This window comes from Oncorhynchus mykiss, chromosome 20 (genome assembly GCF_057628025.1).
Source record: "Oncorhynchus mykiss isolate SJ-2025 chromosome 20, ASM5762802v1, whole genome shotgun sequence".
NCBI classification, from domain to species: Eukaryota; Metazoa; Chordata; class Actinopteri; order Salmoniformes; family Salmonidae; genus Oncorhynchus; species Oncorhynchus mykiss.
In genome coordinates, this window is record NC_143041.1 from 32,598,263 (window position 1) to 32,621,082 (window position 22,820).

At 45.6% G+C, this 22,820-nt stretch overlaps 1 protein-coding gene across 18 annotated transcripts in view; it reads left to right on the forward strand.

Moving 5' to 3' along the window:
* cep170aa (centrosomal protein 170Aa) overlaps positions 1-22,820 on the forward strand; it is a 67,714-nt gene that overhangs the window by 41,284 nt on the left and 3,610 nt on the right. For 3 of the 18 annotated variants that reach the window (XM_090212918.1, XM_090212919.1, XM_090212921.1), the window contains 7 exons: positions 1,247-1,702; positions 10,291-10,886; positions 12,653-12,796; positions 15,441-15,576; positions 15,711-17,279; positions 20,061-20,316; positions 22,438-22,648. In XM_090212918.1, coding sequence (XP_090069044.1) covers positions 1,247-1,702; positions 10,291-10,886; positions 12,653-12,796; positions 15,441-15,576; positions 15,711-17,279; positions 20,061-20,316; positions 22,438-22,648 — 3,368 coding nt within the window. Of the gene's footprint in view, positions 1-1,246; positions 1,703-7,073; positions 7,596-10,290; positions 10,887-12,652; positions 12,797-15,440; positions 15,577-15,710; positions 17,280-17,593; positions 17,645-20,060; positions 20,317-22,437; positions 22,649-22,820 lie in introns of those variants that run through there. The other 15 variants (XM_090212924.1, XM_090212925.1, XM_090212922.1 and 12 more) reach the window with 11 other exon arrangements.

Genomic DNA, 22,820 nt, shown 5'->3' on the forward strand with positions numbered 1-22,820 from the left:
TGCTCAGTTTGGCCGGGCACCCAGCTCTAGGAAGAGTCTTGATGGTTCTAAACTTCTTCCATTCAAGAATGATGGAGGCCACTGTGGTCTTGTTGTTTTGGTACCCTTCCCCAGATCTGTGCCTCCACACACAATTATGTCTCGGAGCTCTAAGGAATTCCTTCAACCTCATGGCTTGGTTTTTGCTCTGACATGCACTGTCAACTGTGGGACCTTATATAGACAGGTGTGAGCCTTTCCAAATCTTGTCCAATGAATTGAATTTACCACAGGTGGAATCCAATCAAGTTGTAGAAACATCTCAAGGATGATCAATGGAAACAGGATTCACCTGAGCTCAGTTTAGAGTCTCATAGCAAATGGTCTGAATACTTATGTAAATAATATATTTAATAAAAAATTTAAAAAAAATAAAATACATTTCCAAAAGTGTCTATAAACCTGTTTTTGCTTTGTCGTTATGGGGTATTGTGTGTAGATTTTTTTAATTTAATCAATTTTAGAGTAAGGCTGTAATGTAACAAAATGTGGAAAAAGTCAAGGGGTCTGAATACTTTCCAAAGGCACTGTAGTTCTCTATATGGACAACATTATGTCTCATTTCACTCAATGTTTTACTTTGTTGAAAGCCCCTGTTTGTTGCAGACATAGGGAGTTTATCTGTTTTCAAAAAGAGACAAAAAGTACTTTTAAGTTGAAGTGAAATATATAACTTTCAAGAAAGATTTTGTTTTATAGGGGGTCGTAAATCCCTGTAAGTATTATATCTTCAATATTTGACTTTGATATAGTTCCTTTACTCTGTTAGGGAGGAAATGTGCAAAGCCAACTTTTTTGTATGTTACATGAATAACTCAGCTACTCACTTTGTCATACATATAAACCAGATGGTCTCTCCACTGTCCAATCAGATCTTCCATCATCTCCACATCCCATAATGCCTTGCCACTTAATGTAATCAAATTAAGTAACACAATCATTATTAAGTAATAGCCTAAAGGGGTTTTGATTGGCTTCCTCATCAGTTATTGTCAAAGTGGACACTACATGGCTTTGTGCCTGTCTGCTTGGGCCCCAGCTCAGCCTGACCTGTTTTGTTTAGAGGGCTGTTCTGCCAGGGCCTCAGACACTGATTCAGACTAATGGTGAGACTCAGAACAGACACAGCTGAACGGCCCATGTGGGGCCCATGACCTTTGACCTCTAGATACTGATCCCCAGTGTTCTCCTCTCTGTGAACCTACAGACGGCAGAGAGCCTAAGAGGAGTGAGAGGCCTAGGGAGGACGGCCTGGGCCCCGAGCCGAGCTACTTTGAGATACCCACCAAGGAGGCTCAGATGGCCGAGGACAGCATTCATGAGATTCCCACCAAAGACACTGAGGGGGCTGCTGCTACCGCCAGCGCTCAGGGCCACGCCTCACCTCATGCCTTCACAATCGAGTTTGATGACACCTCCCCTGGCAAGGTCACGATCAAGGACCACGTGTCCAAGCTGACTCCGGACCATCGGCCCCGGCCTAAGAAGGCCTCCCATTCAGGCAGCAAGGACCTCAGCACCCTGCAGGCCGCCATGATGGTCTCTGAGAGCAAGGTGGCTGATTGGCTGGCCCAGAACGACCCCCCTACGGTGCGCAGTGAGTCCACGGAGGACAGCAAAAGCATCAAGAGTGATGTCCCTGTCCACTTCAAGAGGCTCAAAGGTGAGGGCCATAGCCTGCCTGCTCTCCTCCCTATATCCCTGCCTGTCTTTCTCTCTGTCCCCCCATCTGTTGCCAGATCAGCGAATGCACTTATTCCTCCCTATAGCTACACTACAGTATCTTCTACTAACTGCTCTACATCTGGCCTTGCTAACCTCACATTTAAGCTGATCAACATGTGTTTTACTGCTAAAAACCATGAGTGTTTGAGTGTTATTTTGGGAGGTTTTTGGGGAGATCCTGTAAAATGCATCCTCTTAACAAATCTCTTACTCTCTACTAACAGATCCTAAAATGTTGGTCAATCTGATCCTCTAAAATATGACTTGTGTTGGACCCAGAAACTCCTAGGGCGCTAGGTAAAAGGTAATTTACTATTGAGCCGACATATGCAGCGTTTACTGTGAATGCAGTCTCCACTAACACGGGAACATTGCCTTTAAATTGCAAACACACTGTAACGTTTCATTTCCGCAATACGGATTGACAACAATAACAATGATACAGTGGGGCAAAAAAGTATTTAGTCAGCCACCAATAGTGCAAGTTCTCCCACTTAAAACGATGAGAGAGGCCTGTAATTTTCATCATAGGTACACTTCAACTATGACAGACAAAATGAGAATAAAAAATCCAGAAAATCACATTGTAGGATTTTTTTATGAATTTATTTGCAAATTATGGTGGAAAATAAGTATTTGGTCACCAAACAAACAAGCAAGATTTCTGGCTCTCACAGACCTGTAACTTCTTCTTTAAGAGGCTCCTCTGTCCTCCACACGTTACCTGTATTAATGGCACCTGTTTGAACTTGTAATCAGTATAAAAGACACCTGTCCACAACCTCAAACAGTCACACTCCAAACTCCACTATGGCCAAGACCAAAGAGCTGTCAAAGAACACCAGAAACAAAATTGTAGACCTGCACCAGGCTGGGAAGACTGAATCTGCAATAGGTAAGCAGCTTGGTTTGAAGAAATCAACTGTGGGAGCAATTATTAGGAAATGGAAGACATACAAGACCACTGATAATCTCCCTCGATCTGGGGCTCCACGCAAGATCTCACCCCGTGGGGTCAAAATGATCACAAGAACGGTGAGCAAAAATCCCAGAACCACACGGAGGGACCTAGTGAATGACCTGCAGAGAGCTGGGACCAAAGTAACAAAGCCTACCATCAGCAAGGGCATTGAAGATGAAACGTGGCTGGGTCTTTCAGCATGACAATGATCCCAAACACACCGCCCGGGCAATGAAGTAGTGGCTGCGTAAGAAGCATTTCAAGGTCCTGGAGTGGCCTAGCCAGTCTCCAGATCTCAACCCCATAGACATTTTCTGGAGTGAGTTGAAAGTCCGTGTTGCCCAGCAACAGCCCCAAAACATCACTGCTCTAGAGGAGATCTGCATGGAGGAATGGGCCAAAATACCAGCAACAGTGTGTGAAAACCTTGTGAAGACTTACAGAAAACGTTTGACCTCTGTCATTGCCAACAAAAGGTATATAACAAAGTATTGAGATAAACTTTTGTTATTGACCAAATACTTATTTTCCACCATCATTTGCAAATACATTCATAAAAAAATCCTACAATGTGATTTTCTCATTTTATCTTTCATAGTTGTACCTATGATGAAATTACAGGCCTCTCTCATCTTTTTAAGTGAGAGAACTTGCACAATTGGTGGCTGACTAAATACTTTTTTGCCCCACTGTATCTGTCCATTGGTGCGAGGGATCCCAGAGGGAATGTCCATAGGGGAAGCATCAGGGGGGAAGTGAGAAGTGAATGAAACAATAATACAAATAATAATCTATACATATTTACAACTGTAACAGTGATACATCAGAGGGAGCAGGTAGCTGCCTAGCGGTGGCTAGTAGTGCTGTAGTTGCAATGGCGCCCTAGTAGCAACCTAAGCAGAGAGCTCCTGGAAATATTTACATATTTAATCGTTTTTACGTGTTTTTAATTGTGTTTTTTTATCAGCTGTTTTGTTTTTTGATAACGTTGAGTTTTATTGCGTACTTATGGTGGTTTTGACCCACAGATTTGCAGATGGACTGGCAGGTCAACTCGCTTCGACTTGGCTAGCTAGCTGGCTAATAGTTTTTGTTCGAATGATGCATCTGGACACGGTATCAGCTTTTGTGTTTCACCTGGCTGCTGGTCCCTGATGTTTTGAAAACATAAATTGAAGAGTCACCTGAAGCTTGAGAGGAATGGGAGATGCAGTAGAGGAATGCAGTGCTGAGGCAGAGGGCTCATAGTGAGGACGACTGGCTACTATTCTGAACTCTGTGTGGTGAGCTTTCTGGTGCCCAGAGATGCTGAGGCGTCACCCAAGTGGGTACCATACATTGTGAAGGAGAAGTCCAGTAGCTACACGACTCTGGCTGGTTCCCAGAGTAGCCCTTTAAATGATCGTCACCAGACTCTTCATCAACCATCTCCCTCATCACCTTCCTCTGATCAAGGCATGAACTGTCCATCTCCATCTTTGGGGGATGCATGCACTCAAAGAATCGGCCTCTATTGGTTGACCTATAGTTAGGTCAACCAGTACATCACTGGATGTGATGTACTAGCTAGCTAGGCTACTCAATGTGATGTACTAGCTAGGCTACTCATGGTGATGCATTGCGTGTTTGTTTTTTGCTTTTGAAAAGCACTATAGACATTTTATAAATTATTATTATTATTATTAAATTCCCAAACTGGCCCTCATACAATCATGACCACCTAATCATCCCCAGCTTCCAATTGGCTCATTCATCCCTCCTCGTCTCCCCTCTAACTATTCCCCAGGTCACTTATGTAAATGACAATGTGTTCTCAGTCAACTTACCTGGTAAAATAAACAATTTAATATATACATTTAAAAAAAAATATTCAGCAGCCTGATGGTCTGTGGGTAGAAGCTATTGGCCGACTGTCAGTTTTTGCCATGATGCTCCTATACTGCCCACGTCTGAGTGATGGAAGCGAGGAGAACCGGACGTGGCTCGGGTGGCTGAGGTCCTTGATGATCTTCTTGGATTTCCTGTGACACATGGTGTCGTTGGCCTGAGCGTACCACCCTCTGTAGAGCCTTGTAGGGAGTGGCCGTCTCGTTGCCGTTGGCAATCAGGCCTACTACTGTCGTGTCGTCGGCGAGCTTGATGATGAAGTTGTAACTGTGTGAGGCCATGTAGTCGTGGGTATACAGGGAGTACAAGAGGGAACTGAAGTCCCTTGTAGGGCCCCTCGTGTTGAGGATCAGTGTGGAGGAGGTAATGTTACCTTCCAGGAGAAGCATGTCTTCTACTTTGCTAATGCCGGTAGCAGCAGCCGTACTCTAAACTACAGTAGGCAGGCAGACAGGAGAGAAGGCAAAGAAAGGCCATTGCGTGTTTACTCCCCCTGTAGCCTGATCTGACTTTCATCCTGGGAGAAGACTTTGCTCGCTACTCATCTTAGTGGTTTATCTAGCTGCATGATTATTCTTCTCCAGGAAACTCTGCTCAGACAAAATTCCCTATGAAGTCGCACCATCTCCATGAAATGATAGTTGGCCGTCTGCACTCTTTAAAGGTCCTTTATCTCAAATAGTGTCTGATTATGTAATTCTATAAAGGTCATTTATCTCAAATAGTGTCTGATTATGTAATTCTGTAAAGGTCCTTTATCTCAAATAGTGTCGGATTATGTAATTCTGTAAAGGTCCTTTATCTCAAATAGTGTCTGATTATGTAATTCTGTAAAGGTCCCCACCCTCAAGCAAATAGATGTTGAAGTCATTTTGTGTACTTCATATCACTGACAGAGACACCCACTTATCAAATCAAATCAAATGGCTCTCAGACCCTGGCCATGACCCCACTCTCCGAGGGTGTCTCAGGGAGAGTTGGGATATGCAAAAAAACACATTTCCAATTCACACATGCGAATAATACACACTTGTACAAACATACAGTAAATATAGGACAAATATAATCACGCTCCCACACACTTATGGCTCTTTATGTACAACCTACCACTCTGACTGGTGATTCTTCATACTTAAATCTCTCTGCCTTACATAATCCCAGAGACTACATACAGTATGACTCTCTGCCCTACATAAACCCAGAGACTACATACAGTATGACTCTCTGCCCTACATAAACCCAGAGACTACATACAGTATGACTCTCTGCCCTACATAAACCCAGAGACTACATACAGTATGACTCTCTGCCCTACATAAACCCAGAGACTACATACAGTATGACTCTCTGCCCTACATAAACCCAGAGACTACATACAGTATGGCTCTCTGCCCTACCTAAACCCAGAGACTACATACAGTATTGCTCTCTGCCCTACCTAAACCCAGAGACTACATACAGTATGACTCTCTGCCCTACATAAACCCAGAGACTACATACAGTATGGCTCTCTGCCCTACATAAACCCAGAGACTACATACAGTATGGCTCTCTGCCCTACATAAACCCAGAGACTACATACAGTATGACTCTCTGCCCTACATAAACCCAGAGACTACATACAGCATGGCTCTCTGCCCTACATAAACCCAGAGACTACATACAGTATGACTCTCTGCCCTACATAAACCCAGAGACTACATACAGCATGGCTCTCTGCCCTACATAAACCCAGAGACTACATACAGTATGGCTCTCTGCCCTACATAAACCCAGAGACTACATACAGTATGGCTCTCTGCCCTACATAAACCCAGAGACTACATACAGTATGGCTCTCTGCCCTACATAAACCCAGAGACTACATACAGTATGGCTCTGTTAATGGCAGTCAGAATATTTGCTATTTCCTCGGGATTAGTCACCAGTACTTCTAAATCCCCCAGCCGTCTCCCAGCTCTGACACCCATTGTCTGAGCTTAGCATGGATGGCACAGTGGGCTACCTGCCTGTCTACCTCCCCCATTCTCCATTCTCCCTGCCTAAGGCACTCATTTTCTGCTGAACACCAAGGAGCCAGGCCACATCATCCCATCTCCATGATGATTCATCCACATAGTGCTTTAGTTGTGCTTTCCCTTTGTTTCATATTTTAATTGGAGCCTGGACACTATCTCTGTCTGCATCTTTATTACCATCACTGGGCCTTTTGTAATGCACTTTTTGGGTACGACAACATGAATCTCTCTCTCTCTCCCTCTCTCTCTCTTTCTCCCTACCTCTTCTACCTGCTAACTGCTGAGTAGGGTTATTTTGCTGTGGGATGCTATTTGACAGGACTCAGGAGAGAGTGTGGGTTGGGCGCTAGCTACTCTTTGGAGCTGGCTAATTAAATGGCTGCTAATTTATGGTGTGCGATAGCTGTGTCTGGGGGTGGGGCGCAGACAGGATGGTATGAATAGAGATTTATGAAGCACATAGCATGTATGAAGGTGAAGTCAGAGGCTGAGCTGCTGAGTGCTACAGTACATACAATGCTGCTGGACAATGCAGTCTTTCCAGTTTTAGGTGTGGCTCCTGTACTCGGTTTCTGGTGTTTATTCTGAAGCTGTACCTTCCAGAGGCTGTGGTGTGAGTCTAGCTGTGGGACCGAGAGGAGGGAGGAACAGGGGTCGGTGTTGAGGTTGGAGTTGTCATGCTGCAGGCGGTCAGGACTGGGAGTTTAGCAGCCTGTGTGTGTATAAACCGTACATGTGTGTCTGAGTCGTGCTCAATGGTGCTCAGTGCTGCCGTCAGCCCCAGGGACAGAGAGCTGTGTGTGTGCCGTCAAGCGTGAGGACGGGAAAGCGAGACGAGCCAGAGGCTGCTGTGTTAATATTCATGTTCTCAGGTGGGTCTCTGAAACACAATGGAAGGAGAGGCAGGCGGTGCACGGGGTGCATGGGGATCGCCTGGAGATACTGTGTAGCTTTTACACTGCAAAGTAAGGGTTAACTTTGTTGTTTGTGATGTAAATTAACCAACCGTTTAATAATTATGTTACGTTTTGGTGGTTTTACTCACTTACTGTAGAAGGTTGTGAATGGTCTTGTGTGATTTTACACTGTGTGAGGTTTGGAGATTTGACATTTGTCGGTGTGTAGTAGGGTTAACGCTGCTGTGTAGTAGGGTTAACGCTGCTGTGTAGTAGGGTTAACGCTGCTGTGCTGTGTAGTACGGTTAACACTGCTGTGTAGTAGGGTTAACGCTGCTGTGCTGTGTAGTACGGTTAACGCTGCTGTGTAGTAGGGTTAACGCTGCTGTGTAGTAGGGTTAACGCTGCTGTGCTGTGTAGTAGGGTTAACGCTGCTGTGTAGTAGGGTTAACGCTGCTGTGTAGTAGGGTTAACGCTGCTGTGCTGTGTAGTACGGTTAACACTGCTGTGTAGTAGGGTTAACGCTGCTGTGCTGTGTAGTACGGTTAACGCTGCTGTGTAGTAGGGTTAACGCTGCTGTGTAGTAGGGTTAACGCTGCTGTGCTGTGTAGTAGGGTTAACGCTGCTGTGTAGTAGGGTTAACGCTGCTGTGTAGTAGGGTTAACGCTGCTGTGCTGTGTAGTAGGGTTAACGCTGCTGTGTAGTAGGGTTAACGCTGCTGTGCTGTGTAGTAGGGTTAACGCTGCTGTGCTGTGTAGTAGGGTTAACGCTGCTGTGCTGTGTAGTAGGGTTAACGCTGCTGTGTAGTAGGGTTAACGCTGCTGTGTAGTAGGGTTAACGCTGCTGTGTAGTAGGGTTAACGCTGCTGTGTAGTAGGGTTAACGCTGCTGTGCTGTGTAGTAGGGTTAACGCTGCTGTGTAGTAGGGTTAACGCTGCTGTGTAGTAGGGTTAACGCTGCTGTGTAGTAGGGTTAACGCTGCTGTGTAGTAGGGTTAACGCTGCTGTGCTGTGTAGTAGGGTTAATACTGCTGTGCTGTGTAGTAGGGTTAATACTGCTGTGCTGTGTAGTAGGGTTAACGCTGCTGTGCTGTGTAGTAAGGTTAACGCTGCTGTGCTGTGTAGTAGGGTTAACGATGCTGTGCTGTGTAGTAGGGTTAACGCTGCTGTGCTGTGTAGTAGGGTTAACGCTGCTGTGCTCTGTAGTAGGGTTAATGCTGCTGTGCTGTGTAGTAGGGTTAACGCTGCTGTGTAGTAAGGTTAACGCTGCTGTGCTCTGTAGTAGGGTTAACGCTGCTGTGTAGTAAGGTTAACGCTGCTGTGCTGTGTAGTAGGGTTAATGCTGCTGTGCTCTGTAGTAGGGTTAACGCTGCTGTGCTGTGTAGTAGGGTTAACGCTGCTGTGCTGTTTAGTAAGGTTAACGCTGCTGTGCTCTGTCGTAGGGTTAACTATGCTGTTTGTTCTGTGCTCTGTCGTAGGGTTAACTATGCTGTTTGTTCTGTACTGTGTAGTAGGGTTAACTGTTGTTTTGTTGGCTGTCTCCTGATGTTGTATATTACAGTTAATAACGTTATTTGATTGGATGTGCCTCTGTACTTTGTAGAGTTAACTGTGTTGTTTGTTCTGTACTGTGTAGTAGGGTTAACTGTGCTGTTTGTTCTGTACTGTGTAGTAGGGTTAACTGTGTTGTTTGTTCTGTACTGTGTAGTAGGGTTAACTGTGTTGTTTGTTCTGTACTGTGTAGTAGGGTTAACTGTGTTGTTTGTTCTGTACTGTGTAGTAGGGTTAACTGTGTTGTTTGTTCTGTACTGTGTAGTAGGGTTAACTGTGTTGTTTGTTCTGTACTGTGTAGTAGGGTTAACTGTGTTGTTTGTTCTGTACTGTGTAGTAGGGTTAACTGTGTTGTTTGTTCTGTACTGTGTAGTAGGGTTAACTGTGTTGTTTGTTCTGTACTGTTTAGTAGGGTTAACTGTGTTGTTTGTTCTGTACTGTGTAGTAGGGTTAACTGTGTTGTTTGTTCTGTACTGTGTAGTAGGGTTAACTGTGTTGTTTGTTCTGTACTGTGTAGTAGGGTTAACTGTGCTGTTTGTTCTGTACTGTGTAGTAGGGTTAACTGTGTTGTTTGTTCTGTACTGTGTAGTAGGGTTAACTGTGTTGTTTGTTCTGTACTGTGTAGTAGGGTTAACTGTGCTGTTTGTTCTGTACTGTGTAGTAGGGTTAACTGTGTTGTTTTTGCTAGATGTGTCTATGTGCTGTGTGTGATGAGGTGGAGGAGTTGCAGTCTGTCTCAAGTGGGGCCGGGCCAGCCAGCTCTAGTCACTCAGAGACAGGCAGCGCTGTGAGGCTCCTAACAGTTCCTTTGTCTGGGGCTGCTGCATGAAAGGCCTCTGTCTCCAGAGCGGCCTGGTGATTTCTGCCTCTGAACCCACCACTGTCAGGTCTGATTTCATGCTATTTCCTGAGCCCCCGCTAAAGAATACCCACTTTCCCTCCTCCCTCCACCCTTCCTGCTCCTGATCCTTCCTCCAACCCCCTCCTCTCTCCCCCTCTGCCCACTGAGGAGGCAGGGCTGGTATTACTGTGGCTGGGTGAAGTCTGGAGTGCTGCCGCATATTGGATTGCATCATAGATGGCTATGGAGGCCTGTCCTTCTCGCTTTCTCACTCTAAGTCATAATTAGCAGTTGAATGGTCAGAGGTTAGATGTTTAGTGTTTCCTGTATGCACAGTAACTCAGGTATGTGCTCTCCTCTTTTTGCCCTCCCAGGCAGCAAGCATGAGGATGGCACCCAGAGCGACTCCGAGAACGGAATTGGTCTGCGCTTCGGCAACCGGAGGCTGGCTTTGGAGGAGAGGCTGAGGGTGGCACAGGGAGGACAGGGGGGTCAGGGGGGCCGGACCACCAGCAACAGGACCGCCTTCATGATCGAGTTCTACGATGATGACAACTCCCGCAAGCGACGATCCTACTCCTTCTCGCAGACTGCACCGCTGCTTGGGGGCGCGGCCGGGGAGGCTCTGTGCCCCACGCCCCCCTCCCACCCTAAGTCTCCCTCTACCACAACCACAGCCACAGACTTCAGCAAGGCCCCGTTATCAGCGGCCCTGATAGCGGGTGCCCCCACGGCCGCCCGGGTCCTGATGAAGCAGAGGTCTGAGGACCAGAGCATAGGAAGGAGCTCGGTCAGTACAGGTCACCAGACAATTGAGCCCAGCCCCAGTGAGGAGGGTTTGAGGACCCCTCGGTCTCAGGGGGACAGGGACAGGGAGCAGGAGGATGACCAGAGCGATAAGGGAACCTACACCATTGAGCTGGAGAACCGCAACCCTGAGGAGGAGGAGGCCAGGCGCATGATAGACAAGGTATGGTCAGCTTTCTGAAGTATTTTCACACACCTCAAGGATTTATCTTTATGGGTTGGGTTGCTGTGAATACGATTGCAGGTAGGAAAGCTGACCTGGTTTGAATGTAAGAATGGCCAAGTTCTATGTGTCTTGAATTAACTGTATAAAAGGTCATGTTGTTTTTCTTCAGTTTTCTAAAATGTCCGCCATAAATAACATCCACTAAGCATGCTGAGCTTTTGAAGCTGTAATGACCTGTCATAATGAATTATTACATCGCTATTTTCCGAATGAAAAGCATTTTACTATGTCCTCTGATGCTCTGTGACCCATGGGTAAAAGTACATTAGATTTCATTTTGTAATGTATTTTATTTCCAACTGAATGTGGTCGTTGCGAGACCAATTTAAAATATTTACATTGTACAATATGTAGTCTAAAGCTTTTATACCCTGAAGGTCTTGATCAGGCACTCACTAATATACACATTTTCAATGGTATATTAACAAGGAAATGTTACTGTCAGGAAATGGTATACCCAGCAGCATAGGTCTTTGCCCTGATGTGGCGGTCAATTTCCCTTAAGTCTCTCTGTTCTAATTAGCTCATATAAACAGCCACACACAATGAGAGAGTGAGCTATATAACCTGCTGCATAACCTGGCTGTCACAATCCAGTGCAACAGCTGCCATAATAAAAACCACAGTTAACACAGCACAAGACTCAATCATAAGACTCATTCATAAGACTCACGCACAAGACTCATTCATTAGACTCACGCACAAGACTCAATCATAAGACTCACGCACAAGACTCATTCATAAGACTCACGCACAAGACTCAATCATAAGACTCACGCACAAGATTCAATCATAAGACTCACGCACAAAACTGAATCATAAGACTCACGCACAAGACTCAGTCATAAGACTCACGCACAAGACTCAATCATAAGACTCACGCACAAGACTCATTCATATAAGACTTACGCACAAGACTCATTCATAAGACTCATGAGTAACTCCCTTAAGCATACACAATTTAGAAAAGATGAGCAGAAGTGTCATCATCCATCCTCGCCTTCTTCCAAATGAACTGTTCTATTGACACCTAGGGACTAGTTTATGATCATAATACCTTTACTGCAAAACAAGGTTAGCCTCTAGCTAGCGCTCACTCTGACCACAGCATTCCACATGTTACATACCGCTGTAGAGCGAATCTAATGGGGCTCACCATCGAGCTCTCTCCATTATTCCATTGTCTTCCAGGGAGTTTAGAAAACCACCGGTTTGCTTATGTGACAGCTGCCTGCATGCTTTCTCATGCTGAATGAAAAGATTTCTCAAAGGGCGAGTCTCAGAAGTAGAGAAGTAAGGATTTACTGCCAGTTTAAGATTCCCCCCAAAAAGCTGTTTAAACTCTTAAACATGTAGCCCTGAGATGTCATTTTTGACTCATTAAATATTTATATGGGACTTAAAAGATGGCAATTGGGGCATGGAGTAAGTGGAGAGGGGGTGGGGCATTGGTTGTCAGATTTATTTAGAGCATAGGCTGGGAAGTGTGATGATGGTAATTCCTATAATTAGCTGACACAGTAATTGGCACACTGCTCCCTGTCTTTTTACATGTCCGTTGTGGATGTGTGAAGTGTATAGGGGCAGTGCTTTGATCCAACTGGCCCTCATGTTGGTCCAATATCAGCCACCTTTGTCTATGTAGTAGACTACCGTGAGTGGCAGTGATGAGTCATCAAGCTCTTTATTTTCTTGATGCTCAGGTGTTTGGGGTGGAGCAGAACCAGGATCCGTCTGTCTCAGGACCAGTAGAACACCAACAGGGAGAAGTGGGGAAGGAGAAGAAGGAGAGGAAGAAGACCACAGAGACGGGAGAAACTGAAAAACCAAGCTGCCTTCCATCTGAGGTAAAACACCCCTTCCATGGAGACACAAATTATTATACCCAATCTCTCACAGCTTTTAGTCATCATAGTCACCATAGCATCTACAGTTGAAGTCAGAAGTTTACATACACTTAAGTTGGAGTCATTAAAACTCGTTTTTCAACCACTCCACAAATTTCTTGTTAACAAACTATAGTTTTGGCAAGTCGGTTAGGACATCTACTTTGTGCATGACACAAGTCATTTTTCCAACAATTGTTTACAGACAGATTATTTCACTTATAATTCACTGTATCACAATTCCAGTGGATCAGAAGTTTACATACACTAAGTTGACTGCCTTTAAACAGCTTGGAAAATTCCAGAAAATGATGTTGTGTCTTTAGAAGCTTCTGATAGGCTAATTGACATAATTTGAGTCAATTGGAGGTGTACCTGTGGATGTATTTCAAGGCCTTCCTTCAAACTCAGTGCCTCTTTGCTTGACATCATGGGAAAATCAAAAGAAATCAGCCAAGACCTCAGAAAAAAATTATGGTTCATCCTTGGGAGCAATTTCCAAACACCTGAAGGTACCATGTTCCTCTGTACAAACAATAGTACGGAAGTATAAACACCATGGGACCATGCAGCCGTCATACCCCTTAGGAAGGAGATGTGTTCTGTCTCCTAGAGATGAATGTACTTTGGTGCGAAAAGTGCAAATCAATCCCAGAACAACAGCAAAGGACCTTGTGAAGATGCTGGAGGAAACAGGTACAAAAGTATCTATATCCACAGTAAAACGAGTCCTATATCGACATAACCTGAAAGGCCGCTCAGCAAGGAAGAAGCCACTGCTCCAAAACCACCATAAAAAAGCCAGACTTCGGTTTGCAACTGCACATGGGGACAAAGATCGTACTTATTGGAGAAATGTGTGCCAAAATTCACCAACTTATTGTGGGAAGCTTGTGGAAGGCTACCCAAAATGTTTGACCCAAGTTAAACAATTTAAAGGCAATGCTGCCAAATACTAATTGAGTGTATGTGAACTTCTGACCCACTGGGAATGTGATGAAAGAAATAAAAGCTGAAATTAATCATTCTCTCTACTATTATTCTGACATTTCACATTCTTAAAATAAACTGGTGATCCTAACTGACCTAAAACAGGGAATTTTTACAAGGATTAAATGTCAGGAATTGTGAAAAACCGAGTAAATGTATTTGTCTAAGGTTTATGTAAACTTCAACTGTATCTCATTCAGTGATGTGATGCTTGAGAAATGTAAACATTACTGAGATTCATTACTATGACCCTGACGTAGTTGGGTGGAGTCGCTCGCTGTCTTTTTTCTGTGACCCTCAGATTCCTTCTCAGGGACGGGACAGCCTCTGAAGACTGTTGAGTGTTAATATGCCAAAATAGCATTTATTTTCCAGTGGAACTCCCATTGTTTTCGCGTTCTGAGGGAAATGATGCACAAACCAGAAATGAGTGACAGAGGCCTGTCTAAAGTGGCATATCTATTTACTCTGAATGGAGGAAAGCAGGAGCTCCTGATTGCATTAAGATGACTCTGTTGGAAGGGGAGTAGTGGACTAGTTGTGTCAGCCAGGCACTCCCTGACTTGACCACTTCCTTGTTATTGACAGAGTAGGCCACTCAGGGCCTGACCTAGTTCATAGAGCGATGAGAATGACACTTTTCCCCCTCCAGGCAAGTTCCATTCAAGCACGAGGGGAGGACGGAGACTGTATATACAGTAGGCTACAATAGTCTATGTGGATCCCTGATCTCAATATTCTGTTCAGTACTATTTCTGCTATTCTGTTCAGTTACTATTTCTGCTTTAGCTTGTGACTTTCTGATAGGACTCCATGCAAAGGAATACACTTTGGCTTTGTGAAAACAATATATTCTCCTCAGTAGCACTAGAGTGTACTAATAAAAATGGATATAGCCAGAGACCGATCATTTGACATTCCCATGCTTAGTTTAAAATATGAATCAGCTAATACATAATGAATATGATTTAACTCTTCAGGCTCATCACTGAAACATAAGACCATTCAGAGGTGAACGAATGGCAGCAGAGTTGTGTTCTGTGTCCTCCCTGCTACATGTGGATACTCCCTCCAGCTCTATGTGGCCAGTAGCAGAGTTGTGTTCTGTGTCCTCCCTGCTACATGTGGATACTCCCTCCAGCTCTATGTGGCCAGTAGCAGAGTTGTGTTCTGTGTCCTCCCTGCTACATGTGGATACTCCCTCCAGCTCTATGTGGCCAGTAGCGGGGATGTGTTGATTTGCTAGGTTAACTGTCTCTTCCCATAGCCGCTGTATCTCTGAATGGGGTGAAGTGCCATGAGTCTGTCAAGAGAGACTAGGATAACTCTCTCTCTCTCTCTCTCTCTCTCTCTCTCTCTCTCTCTCTCTCTCTCTCTCTCTCTCTCTCTCTCTCTCTCTCTCTCTCTCTCTCTCTCTCTCTCTCTCTCTCTCTCTCTCTCTCTCTCTCTCTCTCTCTCTCTCTCTCTCTCTCTCTCTCTCTCTCTCTCTCTCTCTCTCTCTCTCTCTCTCTCTCTCTCTCTCTCTCTCTCTCTCTCTCTCTCTCTCTCTCTCTCTCTCTCTCTCTCTCTCTCTCTCTCTCTCTCTCTCTCTCTCTCTCTCTCTCTCTCTCGTCAGAGTGTGTCTGAGAACCCGGTGGCAGTGGGCAGTAGTCGCTGGGTGTCTCAGTGGGCCAGTCTATCTGCTAACCACACCAGGACTGACCCAGAAGGGTCTGGGGCTGAGTCACCTGCCTTCGTCCATCAGCAGAGAGGTATAGTAGGGCTCCTATATTTATCAAAACCAGGATCATGTGGATCTGCATCTGTATTTGTGAAGGTGTATTTTCTTCACATAATAGCAGGAAACTAGAAATGTAGCTTTACTATTTTTGTTTATTTCTGCCAGAAGCGGATGCCTTTGAGTCGGGCGTGTCCATCCGAAGCGCCAGCTCTGCCACCTCCAGTCTCACAGAGCGCAAACGCAGGACCCTCCCCCAGCTCCCTATCGACGACCCCCGGGCTAAGCCAGGGAAGAGCTTGTCCGGCCTAGGCCTGCATCGCTCAGAGATCGGAGAGAAACAGGACACGGAGCCCCAGGAGAAGAGCCAGGTGGAGCATAAAGGAGACGGGGCGTGCTTTACCTCCATAGAGGAGGGGGATATGATGAAGGGCAAACAGAAACAGACCAAGGCCCCGCTACAGGCCACCTCCAAGCCTCCTCTTAGACCTATGAGCAGCAGTGAGAAGAGGTCCGAGGAGAGAAGGAGGCGGGCGGAGGACAGGATTCAGCACCACATCAAAGAAGGAGTGGACGGGGGGGAGAAGTCAGGTGGCAAACCTTTGGTTCGCCAGGGCAGTTTCACCATCGAGAAGCCCAGTGGTGTGGTGCCCATTGAGCTGATCCCCCGGATCAAATGTGGTGCTGGTGTCCTGGGCCGCGAGCGCAGCGACTCTGTGGGCAGCATGGACACAGCCACCCTGCTGAAGGACACAGAGGCTGTCATGGCCTTCCTGGAGGCCAAGCTGAGGGACGAGAACAAGCTGGACAGAGCCAACCGGGCAGGTTCCATCTCCCCCGAGTCAGACGTGGACACGGCCAGCACCTATAGCCAGGTGGCAGGGGAGGGAGAGAAGAAAACAGCCCACCAGAAACGCCGCTCCCTAAGCAGCCTGCACAAGGAGAAGAGCAACCTGAGCTCAACCTCCAAAACCGCTGCCAGCACCAACGCCCGCGAGCGCCTGGAGAGAAAGACCAAGACCAGAACTGATCCCAGCCGGCCAGATGTCCGCCGCTCCGTCCAGCCTGCCTCCTCGCGGGCACGCCAACCATCCCAGGACCTCACGGATGACGATCAGACCTCGTCTTTCCCCATCTCCGACATCCTCTCCTCTGACCAGGAGAGTTTGTATAGTCGCTCGTACGGCCGCAGCCACTTCACCTCTACGGATGACCTGCTACATTCAAAACTGGAGGCCAAATCCAGCAGCAAGACCAGCTCCAGTAAGTCCAGTAAGACCCTCCAGGCCGCCACAGCTTCCTCTCTGGGGAAACAGGCCTCTCTGCCCCAGCCACGGCCTACCAGAACGTCCCTGCTCCGCCGGGCCCGGCTGGGGGACACGTCCGACACAGACCTGCCTGATGCAGACAGGATGTCTGTGGCCTCCGAGGTGTCCACCACCAGTTCCACATCCAAGCCTCCGTCTGGTCGTAAAGGCCCCTCGCGGCTGGACATGCTGGCCCAGCCCAGGAGGACGCGGCTGGGCTCCATCTCGGCCCGTAGTGACTCAGAGTGTACTGTGGGCCGGAGCAGCACCTCCTCCCCTCGCCTGTCTGCAGAGACCGCCCTGCGTCTGGGACTCCGCTCCTCCACCCCCACCGACAACAAAATGGCTCCTCGCATGAGGGCCAACAGTGTGTCCAAGCTGACTGAGGCCAAGTCCAGAATCAGCCCCTCCATCCACAGCACTCCCTCAGGTGAGATCCTGCTCTCATCTCTGATACATTCCCTCTGATATAAGGTACAGCTTGAAACATTCAGTATTCTATTATTTAATGTAAAAAACAGTTAAGGGGTAAAGGAGCAAGTCAAATGCTATGTGTGTTCTTTTCCCAGCCCTTTGTCTCCCCCCCATTCTGGTGTAAAGGAATTTTTATGATTTTTCCACTATTACATCATTGCAGTTTTTGGGTAGCTTCTTGTCCTTTCTTGGTCATTGTTTGTCCTTGTCCATGTGTGTGTTGTGATCAGTGTAAATCACTCTCATTGTCTGGCTGTCTGTCCTGTTCAGAGAGACCTCAGCCTGAGCCTGAGCCTGAGCCTTCAGAGGAGGAGCTCATGGGTACTGTACCAGAGAGAGCTCTGTGTGTGTGTGTTTAGTGTGGTGTGTTTAGTGTGGTGCGTTTAGTGTGGTGTGTTTAGTGTGGTGTGTTAAGTGTGTGTGTGATGTGTCCCTCTCTTCAACCTGCCACTACAATGATAACCCTAATGCTCTACTCCAACCTTATATCTTATTGGAACTGTTTATGTCTGTTAGATGTAGAGGTACCCTAAATTACAATGGACACAAGTTTCAAATTGGATAGACGTGAATTGTTATTTGCCCAAACACTCTTATTGGCTAAAAGCTGACCAATCTTTTATTCAGTCTTAATTGCCAATAAGCTAAGAGTTACAGAGCCAAAAGGATTACATCAAGTGTTACTGAGCCAACCTAACATCATTGCTGATGCAAGACGAGCAAATGTTGTAGGAAGCGCTGGATTGTGTTATTTAGTGGCTGTACTCCGCCTAGTGGAAATATGAATTTAAGACATTGTCATAGCATATTAGAACTTGTCATGTAGTTAAGTAAAATGTTATTGCAGTGAATCCAATTCATATATTTGAAATCTAGAGAGAGCATTAGGTCATCCATGTACAGGCTACATTAGGCCATTAGGCGCAGATGTGACATTGTGATCCCACTGGGTACAGACATCAGTTCAACGTCTATTTTTAATTTTACCTTTGGTTGAGTTGTCAGCTAACGTGAATTCAATGTGAAATCAACAAACAAACAAAAAATCACTGTGTTATTGGATTTAGGTTCAAAGACTTTTTGCAAATCTAATCAGTTTTCCATGTTGATTCAACATTATCACATCGATTTTTTTGTTGTTGAAATGACGAGGAAACAACGTTGATTCAACCAGTTTTTGCCCAGTGGGATGGCTTAACACATTACCTAAGATAAGTAACTAATCCACCATGAGTGTGGCAGTAACCTCACCTTCTAACAGAGCAGTACACTCTTTTCCTAAGAGCAGTACACTCTTAGGAGAACCCTTTTTGGTTCCAGGTAGAACTCTTTTTGGTTCCAGGTAGAACCCTTTTGGGTTCCATGTACAATATAACCCTCTGTGGAAAAGTTTCTACATGGAACCCAAAATGGTTCTACCTAGAACCAAAAATGGCTCTTCAAAGGGTTCTCCTATGGGGACAGCTGAATAACCCTTTTAGGTTCTAGACAGCAACTTTTTTTTAAAGAGTGTCGTCACTGGAAACAGGAAACTGAGACAGTCAAGCACTGGATTCAGGCCTACCTAGGAAGATACATTACAATCAATCAAATGTATTTATAAAGCCCTTTTTACATCAGCAGATGTCACAAAGTGTTTATACAGAAACCCAGCCTTAAACCCCAAACAGCAAGTAATGCAGATGTAGAACCACGGTGGCTAGGAACAACTCCCCTAGAAAGACAGGAACCTAGGAAGAAACCTAGAGACTAACCAGGCTCTGAGGGATGGCCAGTCCTCTTCTGGCTATGCAGGTGGAGATTATAAGAGTACATGGCCATTAAGGCCGGATTGTTCTTCAAGATGTTCAAACGTTCATAGATGACCAGCAGGGTCAAATAATAATCACAGTGATTGTACAGGGTGCAACAGATCAGCACCTCATAGCCAAGCATTCAGAGGTCGAGACAGCAGGTGTGGTAGAGAGAGAGAGAGGGAGAGGGAGAGTCAAAAACAGCTGGACCGGGACAAGGTAGCATGTCCGTTGAACAGGTCAGGGTTCCATAGCCGCAGGCAGAGCAGTTGAAACTAGAGCAGCAGCACGACCAGGTGGACTGGGGACGGACATGAGTCATCAGGCCAGGTAGTCCTGAGGCATGGTCCTAGGGCTCAGGCCCTCTGGGAGGGGAGGGAGAGAGGGAGAGAGAAACAAAGAGATAATTAGATGAAGTATACTTAAATTCACACAGGACACCAGATAAAACAGGAGAATTACTGACCCTAGCCCCCTGGCACATAGACTATTACAGCATAGATACTGGAGGCTGAGTCAAGGGGGTCGGGGGACACTGTGGCCACAATACAATAACTTACTATAACAATATATGTTAATATTGTCTAGCTAGAGGGAGAGAGCAAGTAGTATACCTTGATTATGTGCCACTGTTAAAACCATATACATTTCCACTATCAGACCACTTTCCATCAGCCTCAGGTCAGGCTATCAGCCTACATTCCACCAGCCTCATGTCAGGCTATCAGCCTACATTCCACCAGCCTCATGTCAGGCTATCAGCCTACAGAATATCTTGTCTATGATTTGTCTAGAGGTCAGAGTTACAGAAATCTGCTTGGCTTTAACTTTAAGATAGAATGCTTTAGACACTGTGAGCATCCGGTGCTTTCTGAGTGAGTGAAATAACTTCAAACAAAACAGAAATTATCTCTTGATAACTATATCTTTCTCCCTGACCTTAGCCTCTAACAGGTGGAGACGGCTGCCCCCAGAGTACGGATCCACCTCAGAGGAGGAGTTTGGCTCCAACAGGAACTCCCCCAAACCTGGGCGCACCCTGCGCCCCCACTCGGTCCTGAGGGGTACCAGACTAGGGGGCTCCACCAGCAGCCTTAACTCTGGTCAGGTTGGCCCTGGAGGCATGGTCCTCAAACACCGCATGAGGGAGCAGGAGGAGTACATCAAGGACTGGACTGCTCACAGCGAGGAGATTGCCAGGTACTCATCTTCTCCGACTTACACATACTCACACATGCATACACAAGACTGCACGGGTACATACACAAACACATATACACACACCTCAGCTAGCACATAATGTTCTAGGAGCCATATGTTTCTTAGAGCTTGGTGAGAGCGTGGCTGTCCTATGGTTGTTTTGCATACAACCTTCCCACAACGTTCTGGGAACGGTACAGGATACCCAGCTAGCACATAATGTTCTGAGAACCATATGTTTCTTAGAAGATAGAAAGAGTTTTGTTGAAGCTGAGAACGGAATGCATATTTTTTAAATAACATTCTTAGAACGTTCTTTGAACGTTACTAATGTTTTTTGTGTTCTGAGAAACTTGCAGAAAACATTATGCTGAAGAACTGAAATTCCCACAGGAGAAAGGTGTTTCTTAACATTCTCAGAACAATTTGAGAACATGACTTTAAATAGAACCATAAGGAAACCTGTAGAAAACGTTATGCTGAAGTACTGAAATTCCCACAGAAGAAAGGTGTTTCTTAACATTCTCATAACAATTTGAGAACATGACTTTAAATAGAACCATAAGGAAACCTGTAGAAAACGTTATGCTGAAGTACTGAAATTCCCACCTATGTTGTTAAGTGTGTTCAGGTGAGTTGGCTGCCCCCACTAATTGGCCATGCCTGATCTCAATGAGTGATTGTTTTCTTTTAAAATTGGGGCTTGTTTGAATAGACTAAAATGGACAGCTTTGTATGAATTAAAAAAACATGACATGTGAGCTCCATCCTGGTGGTGCAGTGGACTAATTCCATGGATAGATAATAGAAGATCATAGGTTTGAATCTCACCGACACAGTGCCACAATAAAAAATCAATATGACTGATGCCTAAGCAAATTCATTTCCATGTGCCCTATCTGTACATGGAGTTCAAAACAGTTAACCCAAACTAAGCTAGCAGCATTATTAAAAGCATTATTGAAACATGTTTTCAGAACATTATTTAATGACCTTTTTAATTTCCGTTCTCAGAACGTAAACTTTCAGGGAACCATAGTAAATAGTTGTCAGAACCTCCCTGCAACCTAAAAATGTACACTCCCAGAACAGGCAAAATGTTCATTTAAAAAACGTTCAGTTTTACCGGTCTGGAAACGTATGGCTTCATTCCCAGAACTAATGGGAAACAAAAAACATAAGTTCCCACAACTTCCATGGAACCAAATGTGCTAGCTGGGGGACACACAAACACACACACAAGAATCCATCTACTTTTACTCATTCATATCACAAATATTTGTTATTTGAATCCACAAGGAAGTTCAGTTCAGTTTATATGCCTCATGGACATGGCACAATTGGTAAATAAGATACTATCTGTAGATAGGGCTGCCCAATGAATGGCTTAGTGTTTTCTCTCTGATCAAACAACGGTCATCTTTAGTAAGTCCACTCTAACTGACTCTGTTCTGTGAAGCTGTAATAAATGGTTCCCGACTCAGCAGGGACTTTCACACAGTATGGTGGTCATGAGATAGAACCATACCATCTTAGACATAGAGCTCCTGTGTTCTCCTGCATGGAAAGGCTGGTTTATCATCAGTCACTGTCTCTCTCCTCTTCCCTGCACCCCTCCTCTTCCTGCATATCTTCCACTTGATCTAGTAGTCACAGGGAGACTGAACTGAGCAGACAGCAGTGAGAAAAGGATTGATTCAACCAGCCTCATAGAGCAAGCACAAGGACTTTCTTACGCATCAGACAAGGACATTTAAAGTAATGGAGGACAATATTAGGTTATCGTAAGCAGCTCTTAGTGAAGCATTTTTGAAGTTCAGGTTCCTTACATAAAATGCTTGTAAAGGATGTGATCATTTACAAGTGAATATTGTTAATTCACATTGAAAATGGTCCTACCTCCATCTAGTGGACAGCATGTAGAATGGTTCTATGAGTTGTGCTGTGTCAGTTAATTATACATTCAACTAATTGCTTTTTGTTAAGCCTGACATGCAGATGTTTCTCAATGTCTAATGAGTAGTCTTGGTTTATATCATTGTGAGACATCTGTTTGTGTGTACTGATTTATTGAAGTGTCACTCTCTGCCCAGTTCCAGCAGCCCGTCTGATGTATCATAGGTTATTTCCCTGTGTGCGCAGGATCAGTCAAGACCTGGCCAAGGACCTGGCCATCCTCGCCCGGGAGATCCACGACGTGGCCGGAGAGATCGACTCGGTCAGCTCCTCTGGAACGGCTCCCAGCACCACGGTCAGCACCGCCGCCACGACGCCCGGCTCCGCCATCGATACCCGCGAAGAGGTAGGCCGCACGCAGGAGGGCATGCAAAAGGTGCTTGACATTTACTTTATTCTCTCCTACCTTCCTTCCTTCCCTTTCTAAACTACTAACCCTCAATGGCTTCTGCTTCAGCATCACTTTGTCTTTGATCTGCTGCCGAAGGTGTGGACTGTGAACTGGCATTTCTTGTATCCCATTTTGAGTATGCCTGCTGTATACTGAT